This window comes from Erpetoichthys calabaricus, chromosome 8 (genome assembly GCF_900747795.2).
Source record: "Erpetoichthys calabaricus chromosome 8, fErpCal1.3, whole genome shotgun sequence".
NCBI classification, from domain to species: domain Eukaryota; kingdom Metazoa; phylum Chordata; class Cladistia; order Polypteriformes; family Polypteridae; genus Erpetoichthys; species Erpetoichthys calabaricus.
Window position 1 is genome coordinate 16,662,018 of NC_041401.2, and position 14,788 is coordinate 16,676,805.

The 14,788-nt window shown below is 41.1% G+C and overlaps 1 protein-coding gene across 1 annotated transcript in view; it reads left to right on the forward strand.

Moving 5' to 3' along the window:
• Window positions 1–14,788, forward strand: part of dnah9l (dynein, axonemal, heavy polypeptide 9 like) — a 514,436-nt gene that overhangs the window by 298,522 nt on the left and 201,126 nt on the right. Inside the window, exon 44 of the mRNA XM_051930607.1 lies at window positions 12,317–12,550. Within this exon, the coding sequence (XP_051786567.1) occupies window positions 12,317–12,550 (234 nt within the window). The remainder of the gene's footprint in view (window positions 1–12,316; window positions 12,551–14,788) is intronic.

Consider the following 14,788-nt stretch of genomic DNA (forward strand, 5'->3'; position numbering starts at 1 on the left):
CCCCTGGGGAGTAAAAAAAAGTATATCAAATCAAAGATAAAAAAAATTGAAAAGAGCACAAAAGAGGAATAGGGTTTGCCTAAAATCTGAACCTCCTAAAACAAAATCCAAAGAACAGAATCTGATAACCACACTATATAATAGATAGATAGATAGATAGATAGATAGATAGATAGATAGATAGATAGATAGATAGATAGATAGATAGATAGATAGATAGATAGATAGATAGATATTTTAGTATAGTCGGCTAGATATAGATAGATAGATAGATAGATAGATAGATAGATATTTTAGTACAGTCGGCTAGATAGATAGATAGATAGATAGATAGATAGATAGATAGATAGATAGATAGATAGATAGATAGATAGATAGATAGATAGATAGATAGATAGATAGATAGATAGATATTTTAGTATAGTCGGCTAGATAGATAGATAGATAGATAGATAGATAGATAGATAGATAGATAGATAGATAGATAGATAGATAGATAGATAGATAGATATTTTAGTATAGTCGGCTAGATAGATAGATAGATAGATAGATAGATAGATAGATAGATAGATATTTTAGTATAGTCGGCTAGATAGATATTTTAGTATAGTCGGCTAGATAGATAGATAGATAGATAGATAGATAGATAGATAGATAGATAGATAGATAGATAGATAGATAGATAGATAGATAGATAGATATTTTAGTATAGTCGGCTAGATAGATAGATAGATAGATAGATAGATAGATAGATAGATAGATAGATAGATAGATAGATAGATATTTTAGTATAGTCGGATAGATAGATAGTGAAAGGCACTATATAATAGATAAGTTCTTCTTCATTTTGTCCCCCCAAAAGCTGTGCCCCCACCCTATTTTTTCACCAGCTGCCACTGATGTTTAAACTCTTCACGTCTGTTCCTGTTCCTGGCACACTAAAACTGATGCCAAGTATTGATGGGATGGTGATGTTGCCATATTTGCATACACTAGCAAAATAAAAAACAGAAACAGGGATCATGGGTAAATGATTAGCTATTAATAATATACCTCGATTTCATTGAATTTAGTAGTTATATTAGGCTATTCAAATTAGTTCAAGATCTTAAATTTAATTTAGATGGTTACAGTTTACAGGGCTGCAGCATATAAAATAATAGTGTTATCACCATAATTGTAAGCTACCTGGCAGGCTAGCAGGTTAAATATAGGACGACTTTGAACTTGGCATTCAAGGATTTTCTTTTCAGTCAAGTGAGACATATTCATTTTTTTACAGAAATGTGAAATACAAAAAAAAGAAAAAGAAAGAAAGAACCCAACTGCCATTGCAATGTCATGGCTTTATCTGAAGGAGTCCTGCAAACACATTCAGCAGACGATTATTCCATATGAGGCATCTTTGGGCAATTCACAAACATCTCATACTGTAAAGAATTTGAAGTCATCATGCCACTGGTATCCATGTTTAATTTTTAGGTCGCATGTCTGATTTATATATTTTTATTCATTTCCAGATTCAGAGGTAGATATCATGGACATATCGCATTTGAAGGACTTGCAAAAAGGAAATCGAGACGCCCTTAACTGCGGTAGTCAAACTCAGCTGACGTGGATTTTTCAAGTCATTTTTACCATTGTCACTTTTTTCTAGCTTGCTCCAAGATACGTAATTCTTAAGGTTAACACTTAACATTTTTTTGTGTTAAAAAAAAAGTGGCACCTGAGCAGCTGGCCTCATCACGTCACCGCCCCAGAGTCACAACCCGCTGAAACACGGTCACAGTCGCATTCACTGCTCGTGGCTGTCAGTGTCAGGCCAAATTCATCTCCCCCTTTGCATTGTGGACAGAAGGGGGGGCACTACTGAGCCCTGAACACCAGACACAACTCCCATAGACACCGTTTTAGGATAGTAAAGAGTTCTTTTACTCTTTCCGAATTACTTTAACTGGTCTTATATTCAGTCTGGCACAACACAACAATATCAATTATACAATGAGTGACTCTTCAGTCTCCTTCCTCTCCTCCTCTGTGAGCTCCTCCTGTTATCTCAGACTCACGAGTACTTCAGGTGTCAGAGCACTGCATGTCAGAAGCACCTCCAAGCCAGATGGATGCCCTTCTATGTAGGGATAGTATTACTCTGCAGCTCCCCCCAGTGGCACCCAATTACCACAACAGGGTCACCCATTGGGACTGCTGCTCCCAAAATGCTCTGCAGGCTCCAAACTCCACCAGAGGGATTGCCACCACCCTGTGGAACACCTGACTCTGGAAGCAGGGCCATCTTGACACATGGGCATGCTGGGCAGTTGCCCGGGGGCCCCACGAGCACAGGGGTCCCATGCTAATCTGAGTAGTTGTGTAAGTAGGGGTCCCAGTGCACTGCTTTGCTGTTAAGACGGCCCTGCTTGGAAGGTACTCTCACTTTGTTCTTCCATTATGGCCTACTGACCGAGAAAAAGGCACCAGCCAAGAGGCCTGACCATCCACATCCCTTGGTATCCTCCCCCTGGTCGAGACAAAAAATCAGCCCCTATCCCAGTCGGAGTGCATTCCCCCATCCATTTTAACGTTCACAGCGTGCACTAGCATCGCCCAAGCCAAAGGGGATTATTTTATCTTTTTTAAGGTAAATACACCATATTGCCAAAAGTATTGGGACGCCTGCCTTCACACACACATGAACTTTAATACCATCCCATTCTTAATACACAGGCTTTAATATTGAGTCGGCCCACCCGTTGTAGCTCTAGCAGCTTCCACTCTTTTGGGAAGGCTTTCCACAAGGTGTAGGAGTGTGTTGAAGGGAATTTATGACAAGGAGATCATTTGTGAGGTCAGGCACTGATGTTGGGCGAGAAGGCCTATCTCGCTCGCAGTCTCCGCTTGAATTCATCCCAAAGGTGTTCTATCAGGTTGACGTCAGGGCTCTGTGCACCCACACCAAACTCGCTCCTCCATTTCTTTATAGACCTTGCTTTGTGCACTGGTGTGTGTGCAGTCATGTTGCCATCCTCAAACTGTCCTCACAAAGTTGGGAGCATGAAATTGTCCAAAACGGCTTTTTATGCTGCAGCATTAAGAGTTCCTTTCACTGGAACTAAGGGGCCAAGCCCAACCCCTGAAAAACAATCCCACACCACCATAAGCCCCCCCACCAAACTTTACACTTGGCACAATGCAGTCAGGCGAGTCCCGTTCTCACAGGTGGCACAGTGGAGACTGTGGAAGATTGTGGGTTCGCTTTCTGGTTCCTCCCTGTGTGGATAGCGCTTTGAGGACTGAGAAAAGCGCTATATAAATGTAATGAATTATTATTATTATTATTCTCCTGGCAGCCACCACACCAGACTTGTCTATCGTCACTCCAGAGGACACGTCTGCACTGCTCTCAAGTCCAGTGGCGGTGGGCTTTACATCACTGCATCCGACGCTTGGCATTGCACTTGGTGATGCCAGGCTTGGCTTCAGCTGCTCGGCCATGGAGACCCATTCCATGAAGCTCTCTCTCTACGCCGCACTGTTCTTGAGCTCTTAGAGGTCTCTAGCTGTTGACTCTGCAGAAAGTTGGCTACTCCTGCGTACCTCAGCATGCGCTGTCCCTGCTCGGTGATATTATGTGGCCTACCACTTAATGGCTGAGTTGCGGTTGTTCCCAATTGCTTCCACTTTGTTATAATCCCACTAATAGTTGACCGTGGAATATTTAGTAGCGAGGACATTTCACGAATGGACTTATTGCACAGGTGGCATCCTATCACGGTACCATATTTGAATTCACTGAGCTCATGAGAGCAACCCATTCTTTCACAAATGTCTGTAGAAGCCGTCTGCATGCCGAGGTGCTTGAGTTTACACACCTGTGGCCATGGAAGTGATTGGAACACCGGAATTCAGTGATTTTTAGGGGGGGTCCCAAGACTGGGCAATATGGTGTATGTCCCTGCTGTCGATTGATTCTGTCATAATATTAGGAGAACCTAAAGCGACTGTAACATCTCATTTATTTATGTTTGGTGTGACAGGCTGCACTTCTCCAGTGAAAATTGAGCACATGTCATATTTTATACATCAATAGAAAGCTCTAAATGTAATTCTTAATTTACAGTAATACACCCAACAACTCTAGCAACAGCTGAAAGATCCTTCAGCAAACTGAGGCTGACAAAAAAAAGAAAAACCTGAGACCAACTGTGACGTAAATGAAACTATCAAGCTCTGTAGAATGACCATCGAGACCACCAAGCCAGGCAGCTCCCAGCACTTAAAAAAAAGATTAAAAAAATAAACACAACTCTTGTCAAGGAATCTGCCAACAAGGAAAGAAAAAACAAACTATCTAACGTGATAATTCGTTTTCCTTTATGACTAGCATTTAGCAGAACAGTGATCTAGTTTTGATTGTGATATTTAAGTTATCAGCTGTGAACGTCAGCACGAGGGTCTCACCGTGATATTGCAGTGCTTCGGCTTGACCCTGCGGGTACGGCGGTAGGTACGTTTATTAGGCACGTGCAGTGGTACTAGCTGAAGTTTTTATTTTATTAGTAGTAGCTTTAGCTTTAGTAGTAGTTTTATTTTATAAGTAGTAGCAGTTGTACTAGTTCATATGGTGTGATTGTTATTATTATACATAGTACAAGTATCAGTCTTTTATATTATCTTTATTAGTATGAGTAGTGGATGAAGTATTTATTATTATTATTATTATTATTATTATTATCATTATTATTAGTACTAGTAGTAGTAGTAGTTTTTTAAATTATATATATATATATATAGTTTTTTATAATATTTATTATTAGTAATAGTATTGTATAATATTATTTTTATTATTAATAGTAGTAGTATTTTATAATATTATCTTTATTATTAGTAGTAGCAGTTGTAGTATTCATTATTATTAATAGTACTATTGTATAATGTATGTATTATTATTATTATTATTATTGTTGTTATTATTATTAATAGTGGTAGTATCATTTTATATTATCTTTATTAGTAGTAGTAGCAGTTGTAGTATTCATTATTATTAATAGTACTATTGTATAATGTATATATTATTATTATTATTGTTGTTGTTATTATTATTAATTGTGGTAGTATCATTTTATATTATCTTTATTAGTAGTAGTAGCAGTTGTAGTATGTATTATTATTAATAGTAGTATTGTATAATATATTTATTGATACTACTATTAATAATCATAATAATATTTTATATTATCTTTATTGTAGTAGTAGCAGTTGTGGTATTTATTATTATTAGTAGTAGTATTGTACAATATATTTATTATTATTATTATTAATAGTAGTTGTACATGGTGTAGTAGTTATTATAAATAATAGTAGTATTGCATGATATTATTATCATTAGTAATAGTAGTAGCATTTTATATTATCTTTATTAGTAATAGTAGTAGCATTTTATATTATCTTTATTAGTAATAGTAGCAGTAACAGTACTAATTATTACTAGTAGTAGTAATGGTAGTAGTAGTCATAGTTATTATTATTAGTAACAGTAGCCGTAATAATAGTATTTTATAATATTATCTTTATTATTGTTATTAGTAGTATTTTATATATTATTAGTAGTAGCAGTAGTAGTATTATATTTTTATTATTAGTAATAGTTCTTGTTGTATATTTTATTATCTTTATTATTATTAGTATTGTTATTCTATATATTAGTAGTAGTAGTTGGTGTATTTTATATTATATTTATTATTGTTATTAGTAGTATTCTGTATATTAGTAGTACTTGCTGTATTTTATATTATTTTCTTTATTATTAGTAGTAGTAGTAGTAGCAGTATTTATTATTTATTATTAGTAGAAGTAGTAGTACTATTTGTATTATTATTAGTTGTAGTGTAAATAGTAGTATTAGTTGTTTTGTTTTTTTTATGTATCACATGATAAGTGATACTATTGACTGTATCAAGTAACAAAGAGTAACAGGGTAACTGATACCCTTGACCTTTATTATTCTTTTTATTGTTGTTCTTGTTCTTGTTAATAATAACCATTATCATCCTTGTCATCATCATTAGGCCTTAATTTACATAAGAAACAAATCCAGTGCCTTATCATTGCCAGTAAATGCGGTGGAAGTCCAAATCCACGATTGCCCTCCGGATTGCAGCCCCCCTCCCACTTAGCAGTATTTCCAAACTTCAGCTCATCCCGACACACTTGAAGTCCGCGACGACGTCTGATCAGCTTGTCTGTCATCAGCGCCCACTCAGACCTCGCCGCACAGAGGCTGTCGTGTGACGACCTCACAGAGGACTTTGCTGCCTTCAGAAGATGTCGATGTGTGGCTGTTGTGATATGCAACACAGCGGCTGAAGAAACCTTTCAATGTTCACTTTTAAGTTTTGATCATTTTAAAGAAAGTATCTGTATATGATGGTAAATGATGTGCAGTGTGGTGTAGTGGTTAAGGCTGTGGAGACCACTACTGGCTACTGAGACCACTGTGTGACCCTCAGCAAGTCACGTGACCTGCATGTACCCCAACTGGAAAACCAAAAACAAGTGGAACCAATGGTATCACAAATGTTGTAAGTCACCTTAGGTAAAGGTGCCAGCCAAATGAGGAAATGTAATATTAGATATGTATTGTTCAGATTAAGGCTGTTATAAGAAATACTAATGTAGTGGATTCAGTGGGGAGGGGATGGGATAAGAGGCCTCACTTAAGACCCCAGTTTGGTCAGGGTCCGCATTGCAAACAGATCCCACGCAGTGAGCCCACTGGTATTTCACTGACCTGTAATCATCTATTTATGGAAGCTCATCTAAATAAATGAGAGTCTTCTCTTTAGGGAACCAAAACAGCTCCCCCATTGGCATTGCCACCAAAGACCTACTTTGGCACCTTCACTTTTGAGAGGGTACAACAGTTTACTTTCACTTTAGAAAGTAAGGTGACTTGGTAAATTTATAGAACATTTTAAAAATTACCTAAGCAGATTGGCAGAGTCTTTTTTTTAATATTCCAAGGAATTCGTAACCTGGAGGCATCCATTATGAGTTTTTTTTTTTTACCCAAAGTTCCTCCTGCTTGTGCGATACGCTGAGAAGCAAGTTTAGCGGAACCCATTAGCATTGCCGTGATCAGTTACAATAGAAATAAATAATTCATGATGAAGGAAATTACTCTAATTAGCAGGCACTTCGAGTCCTTTGATAAAACTGAGGTCTAATTCCGTGAAGGGCAGGAAATGCTGTCATCAGTCAGCCCTGAAAAGATTAGCATCTATTATGAATGAGGTTAGGCACCCTAGTGAAGCCATGTGTGTCCTAAAGACAAACTTAATCTGTTCAGAGGGGGCGAAAAAAGGGACAAAGTTTGTGCGACTTCCTGCGGGGCTTCATGGGCAGGTACAAGCTAACTGTCCTATGGCGGCCATTCTCTCCTTGTCCGTCACCCTGACAGCCGTGAAAGTGCATTCTCCTCGCCAAGCAGGGAGCGGGCGGCCGCGGTTCCGTGTGACGGGGCATCAGCGCCGAGCGGCTGGCATTCAAAGGGCAGGAGGAGACGGGCACGACTCAAGGCGACACCTATATTGTTAAGCGTGAATTTGAGAGGAAGCACGAACTGCTGTCGATAAATGAAGATTTTATTTGAAATAAAATAAAACACAAAAAATGTTTTGGAGACATCTCAGCAGATAACCACGGGAGACAAAAAACGAGTTGAATACGGCGGTGTCACCCGATCGTCAGTAGGCGTGACACGCTGCCACTCACAAGTGCACCGAGAGGGATAACAATAAACGGCTAATAATGACACTTAATGAGCTTGATTAAGTTGATTTGTTATGAAAAATTAAGTAGAAAGGGTGAATGTAGGCGATTTAATAACAGATTAATTTTAACTGCAACGAAAAGCTTGGGGCGGCTTGGCGATCACAACTGGGAGACGTGTGAATTCCTGCAGAACAATTACCCCAAAAATTAGAAATTAATTCATAACAAAGATCCTCTGATAATTCACCACATGTAAGAAGTTCTTCGCGTGTTCTTTTTACTTTTTTTTTTTTTTTTAATAACAAAGAAGCACACAGTTGAGTGAAGTGGCATTGTCAGGGTGGTAGCCCCCACGCCTAGTAATCGTTAGCCGGATCGCGGCGGCGGGCGCAGGTGAGGGGCGTGTCGGGGGTGCAGAAGGGAAGAAAGCGGTAGACAAAAGAGCGTTGAACGGCTCGGTGTTCCTCTGCAGGGCTAGTGTGTGCGTGCCATGGACTCGACCTGCCCCTTATGGAAGCGCCTTGAACGGCTCGGGAAGGAGCGCATTGGGTGTGTGCGGTATGGGAAAGGTGAGGTGACACACCCACACACTCAAATAAAATGACACTTAAAAATAAATCCCTTGGGTACTTGTGTCTAGTAACATGAAGGGAACTTCGTTTACCTTTATACTTTCAGTACCTTAAATTATTTAAGCGTTTTATGTGGCGCACAGATTACACAACGTTGAATTTCGAAGCTCGGAATCGTTGGGAGCATGCGCAGATCACAGCGCGTTGCCCCGCCCACCACACGACGAATTACCCGGATTGAGACCCGAACGCAGCCCTGCAGCGGGTGACACTTGATCATTTGAATGAATGATCAGTGCCCTTCATAACGTTTGGGACAATGACACATTTTTTTTACTTGATTGACCCCGCTGCTCAACAATTTAAAATTACAAATCAAACAATTCCAACTACGGAAGCCGAGAGAGGACGTGCAATATCGTTATATTTTTAATTTGTCTCCTCGAGATAACAGAGTAATTTTATCGGACATTTTATCGAAAACTTTGTTTTCCCGAGGTAACGGAATAATTGTATCGATATGTCGAGAAAACGCAAATTTGTTTACTTGAGATAACGGAATCATTTTACCGCGATCTTGAGAAAACGAAAGTTAACCTTTGCTCCTGGCATCAGGCTTGCTTAGATTGCAACGCCAATACAGCTGAAGCCATGCTAACCGGCTTCTTAAAAGACGGACACTAACGTTATTATTTTCTAAACTTAGGCATAAACATATTTCAGCCTGCGTCAGCCTTGATTGAACAAAAATGTGACACGCTGAGCAATACAGTTATGCTCTTCTGCCGTTTCAAACAGGACGTGGCTTCAATAAGCTAAACATTAGACGTTAGATACAGTTATTTCATAATTTCGAGAAAACAAGATCTTTTGTTTTATCGAGATCTCGATAAAATTAGTTCGTTACCTGGAGGAAAGACTTTAAAAAAATAACGATATTGCACGTCCTCGCTTGGCTTCCTTATCCAACACTGTGATTAAAGTGCACATGGCAGACTTTCGTTTAAGGGTATTTGCAGACATTATCCAACCATTCTCTTCTAACCTGCCTATCCAGTTTAGGATTGTATGGTGTCAAATCCTGTCCTGGAAGGTGGGCATCAGCTTTGGCTCACCACAGGGTTCACTCATGCACAGGGACACTCTTACCAAAATGAAATTTATAGAGTCGCAAATTGACCTACTGTGAATTGTTGAGAACTCAAACACACGCACATGAGGAAAATGTGCAAAGTCCACACCAATAGTGAGTGGGAATGGAATCTGAAATCAGTGCCCATATCAGAGCCAATCCATTAGGTGACATAGGTGTCCACCTTAGGCACTGTCATTTGAAAGCCACGATTTATGAAGGTTAAGGGGCATGCGCTCTGGACACAGACAAACCGGTCGTTAAACTATGATTTAATGGGTGCCATTATTGAAAGTATACTTGAGAGGTACCTAACCAACCTGGATGACAAACTCTGATGATATTGAGTGGGCACCATGTGTGAAAGTAAAAGAACACCATGGTGCACACGCTCCTTAAAGTATATGCCTAAAGAGGTGACATTTGTGCTGTTGTAGGGGCGTTATGAACACCGAAGGGGACAAAACTCCCACCTATAGGTCTTCAAAGTCAAATAATCCCACCTGTAGAAAACAATGGGCAAAGTTTATTAACTCCACCTAAGACACCAAATGGGCTTCAACTGGCACTGCCCCATATGTATTTGGTTTTTTAAAGTTTGGGAGCATGTGCTGATTATGTGCAATGTAATTACAGGACATTGCCACACTGTACACCACCTGGATTGAGATCCGAGTGCAGCGGGTGACACCTCAGCAGCACACTGAACAGTGTGTGGTTTTATACGGTGGCTGGAGTGCCAATCCTGCCATCCCAGTCCCAATGAGGCGCTATATAGACGTATAGCTGTTGGTATAAAGGAGCCCCCCCTAGCGTTATAGACGTATAGCTGTTGGTATAAAGGAGCCCCCCCTAGCGTTTCTTGATAGACATCTGCTGAATGATTCGTTTGGCTCAATGTTAGTGTCATGGAGAGGATGTGCACCTTTGTTCATAATGGCCCCCATTTCTGTCTCCTCCAGGGGGTCCAGAGTGCCTCCCATTACTGACAATGAACAGGTGATAACAGATTTGTCCAATCCCAATGGCTTCACGACTGATGATTGTAACTCTCACTCCACAGAGTCACACAGGCCAAGTTCAGGTTTTCTTGCTATGTTTGGATCCTGCTGAGTCTCTTACTATACCTTAAAGATTTCTGTTTTGTCAAAATGTTAGGAACCGTTAAAAAGCCCAACCGGAAAGAGCCCCCCACATAATGAAGGAGTTGTTTTTCAAGCAAAGGAACCACACAACCCAGTAAAGTGCCATTGAAGAACCATTGTATGTGGTGTCTCCACTGGACTTCTTGTCATTCCAGATCACTTTACATTGGATGTCTGCAGTCTCCCAGACACATCTTCATGCCCCCAATGAACAGGTGGTCTACGTACCTGGTGGTTAATCAGTTTGTAGGCCAGTCTGTGTTTTTGTGGCTATAATCCCAGGTTTATCGCCAGTTCTCTCAAAGGTCAGTCAAAAGGAAAACAGCGGCCCCCATTAAGCTTATCGGTGTGACCTCTGATGGCTCAGGAATCCAATCTCAGAACTCAAGAGTGTTGGGAGCAGGATGGTCTATTTGAAAGCAGCTTCCTCAAATCTAGAACTTGCTCCCTGTCCTCCTACATCTTCTACGAGCCCTGATTTGAATGCAGTCGAACATCTATGGAAAGAACTGAAACATGCAGTCTGGAGAAGACCCCCTTCACTCCTTACCCAGCTGGAGCAGTAAACTCAGGACGAGTGGGCCAAACAACCCATGCACACGTCTCACTGAGAGCTCCAGGAATCGCTTGAGTGCAGTGATTGCCAAGTCTAAACGCTGTGCAGAAGGTTAGTGAGAGTTTGTCAAAAAGCCAAGGGCAAACTCTAAAGAGATCAGGTGAGGGTCCATTAGTGATTGATCTCACCATCTATTGAGTGACAGTGGGATCAACACAAGGAGATCCAGGAGGACTCAACGGTTGAAAGAAGAACAAAAAAAAGCCAGACTGGGATTTGCTCAAATGCATATTCATCTGCCATGATACCTCAGGGGGAAGGTCTTTTGGGCAGATGAGACAAAACTGGAGCTTTTTGGTGAGTCACATGAGCTCCATGTCCACAGATGAAAAAGTGAAGCCTTCAAAGAAAAGAACACCAGAGCTACTGTGAGACATGGAGGAGGCTCACCTATGTTTGGGGGCTGCTTTGCTGTGTCAGCCATGGGGCGCTTTGAGTCTGTGCAGGAAACAATGAAATGTCAAGACCATCAAGACATTCTGGAGTGAAGTGTCATGCCCAGCGTCATTGTGCTCTGTCAGAGTCGCAAGTCATGGACCCTCCTGCAGGATAAGGAGCCAAAACACACAGCCAAAAAAGCCCCCAAGAATGAAGAAGAAGAAATCATTGAACTGTTCTAAAGTGGCCTGTGTATCCTGATTTTGAATCCTATGGAAGATCTATGGAAAGACCTGTAGCCTGCAGTCTAGAGAAGACCACCATCAAACTTGACCCAGCTGGAGCAGTTTGCTGAGGACAAGTGGGCCAAACGACCTGTGGACAGGAGCAGACATCTCTACGGAGAGCTCCAGGAATCGCTTGTTAGCAGTGACATGTGCTACCAAATATTAATTTGGGGGTCCCATCATTGTTGTCCATGCCATTTCATTTGTATTATTTGAAATATTCTGCTGAATCAGAACTCGAAAGCAAACTCAGATTCATGTAACAAACAATGGTGGGTGCCAATGAATTTTGTGGGTTCTTCGTTTATCGTGGAGGGGTATCTACATCTGTGTATTACGTATTTGTCTGTTTTTGACCATTTTCATAATAAAAAATAAATTAAAACTGTGAATTTTGTTTTTTTTTTTTTTTGCAGCCTGAGGTGAAGGCCTCCATCAGCCAGTTCATTTCCTACGCGCACACCAGTGTGAACGAAGTGAGCCTGAAATATCAGCAGAACGAGAAGCACTACAATTACACGACGCCCAAGAGTTTTCTGGAGCTCATGAAGCTCTACGAGAACCTGCTAAGCAAGAAGAGGAAAGAGCTGAGCCAGAAGATGGAGCGACTGGAGAACGGCTTGCAGAAGCTGCAGACCACGTCCTCTCAGGTGGGTTTTGCTTCCGTGTAAAAATGGAAGTCTGGTGATGGGTCAAAAATTCACTGTCATGTTAAGCTCAATAGGGCGGCACAGTGGGTAGCGCTGCTGCCTCGCAGTAAGGGTTCGCTCCCAGGGTCCTCCCTGAGTTGAGTTTGCATGTTCTCCCCATGTCTGCATGGGTTTCCTCCCACAGTCCAAAGACATGCAGGTTAGGTGCATTGGCGATCCTAAACTGTCCCCAGTGTGTGCTTGGCGAGTGGGTGTGTGTGTCCTGCGGTTGGCTGGCACCCTGCCCGGGATTTGTTCCTGCCTTGTGCCCTGTGTTGGCTAGGATTGGCTCCAGCAGACCCCCGTGACCTTGTGTTAGGATATGGCGGGTTGGATAATGGATGGATGGATGTTAAGCTCAGGTTCTGATTGTACTGTCCCGGTGCCACATTGGGGTAGGGGGGGATTCATTCATTTATAGGTTTGTCCTGTTTACTGTTTGTTGAATATTAATAACAACACCGGTCACACAGACTCCTGTTTGTAACTGTGGGGTCTGCATCTTTAAACAGGTATGCACAGATGCGGAGGGGTTTGTGGGATTTGTAGTTTGAGGTTTGTCAGCACTGTACACATTAAACCGGAAGAGAAGGATGTGGCGGGAGCTTTTGATTTGTTCATTTTTCGATCGACTTCATCATCATCAGCAGCAGCAGCAAAACCCCTTCATAAACTGGACGATCCTAGCGGAGGAGGATTGTGCACGGTCACTGGATTTAGGAACGGCGGTGGGTTCTTTTTTCCACAATCCAGTCCACCAATGCTCTTTGTGAAGAGGCTCGCCTCAGAATACCATTTATCTTCTGCACTGAGTTCTCTATCCACGTTCCGGGAAGCAGATCACTAATGGGGAGTATTCGGCCACATCTTTCCATCCGTTAAGCGGTGATTGCACTTCGAGATTCACCCTCGTCACCTACCGTAAAGACTTTCTCCAGGATTGTAAATATTGTCGGGGGGTTTTATACGTAATGGTCATTTTGTAGTTTTGTCATCACCTTATTTTGTCATGTTTGTAATCTCTACATATATAAAATCCAATGTCTGTCTGTCTGTCTGTCCGCTTTTCACAAGAGAACTTACGGATTTAGATCTGGATTTTTCCTATAATTTGCTTGAACATTCCGGTTGATTTTGCAACTTTTCTCATTGCACTTAGAATCAGAGTTCACTTGCAGTACCAATTTATTCACGCAAATCCGAGAGACACACACCGGGCCAATTGAAGGGGGTCGGTGCCCTCCTCACTCACACGTCAGCCTAGGGGCATATCTTACATCCGCTTAGCTAGCGAACGAGAAGAAGTACTTAACGGATTTAGATCGGGTTTTTTTCTATAATTTACTTGAACATTCCGGTTGATTCTCATCACCCTAAGAATCATAGTTCACTTGCAGGAGCGATATATTCATGCTAATCAGAGACAGAGGCTGCGGGCCGAGGGGAGGAGGAAGCATGACGTCAGGAGTGGGGAACCGGGCAGGACCTTCCTCACTGTCCTGTTTCACTAATATGAGGGCAGAGCCAGGGGGGATGGCTAGTTAGTTATATTAGTAAGTAAGGAATATATATATATTTGCTGCTAAATACATTTAATCTATTTGTACACTTTTTCTGGTGTGTTGTCATCTGTTGGTGAAGAAAGATTCACTGATCTTGACTTTGCTGACGATGCTGTGATCTTCGTGGAGTCAATGGAGGCTCTGATCGGGGCGCTCGAGAGACTGAGAGAGGAGTCTGAGTGTCTGGACTTGCGAGTGTCCTGATAAAAACCAACATCAAGGCCATAATGACCTCTTGGGCACGGCCATCAGCAGTGTGTCTGTCTGCGGAGAGAGTGTTGACCTCGTTGAGAGGTTTACTTACCTCAGCAGTGACATTCTGTCCGTCCAGCAGTTACTTTCTGTTGGACACATTCGGCATTAATGTTTGCAGTGCACCATTTGTTGGAATGTATTTTGTAATGCTTGTCATAATAAAATGCATTACATGTATTATTTCAATAGAGATGCATCAAACAACATTTGCAGTAATAAAATGCATTGCATTAATCATTCTAACAGATGGTGCATCACAAAGATTTGTAGCAACAAAATACATTGCATTATTTACTCCAACACATGTCGAAACACAATTATTTGTAGTAATAAAATGAATTGCATATGTAATTCCAATAGAGGGCAAATCACAAACATTTGA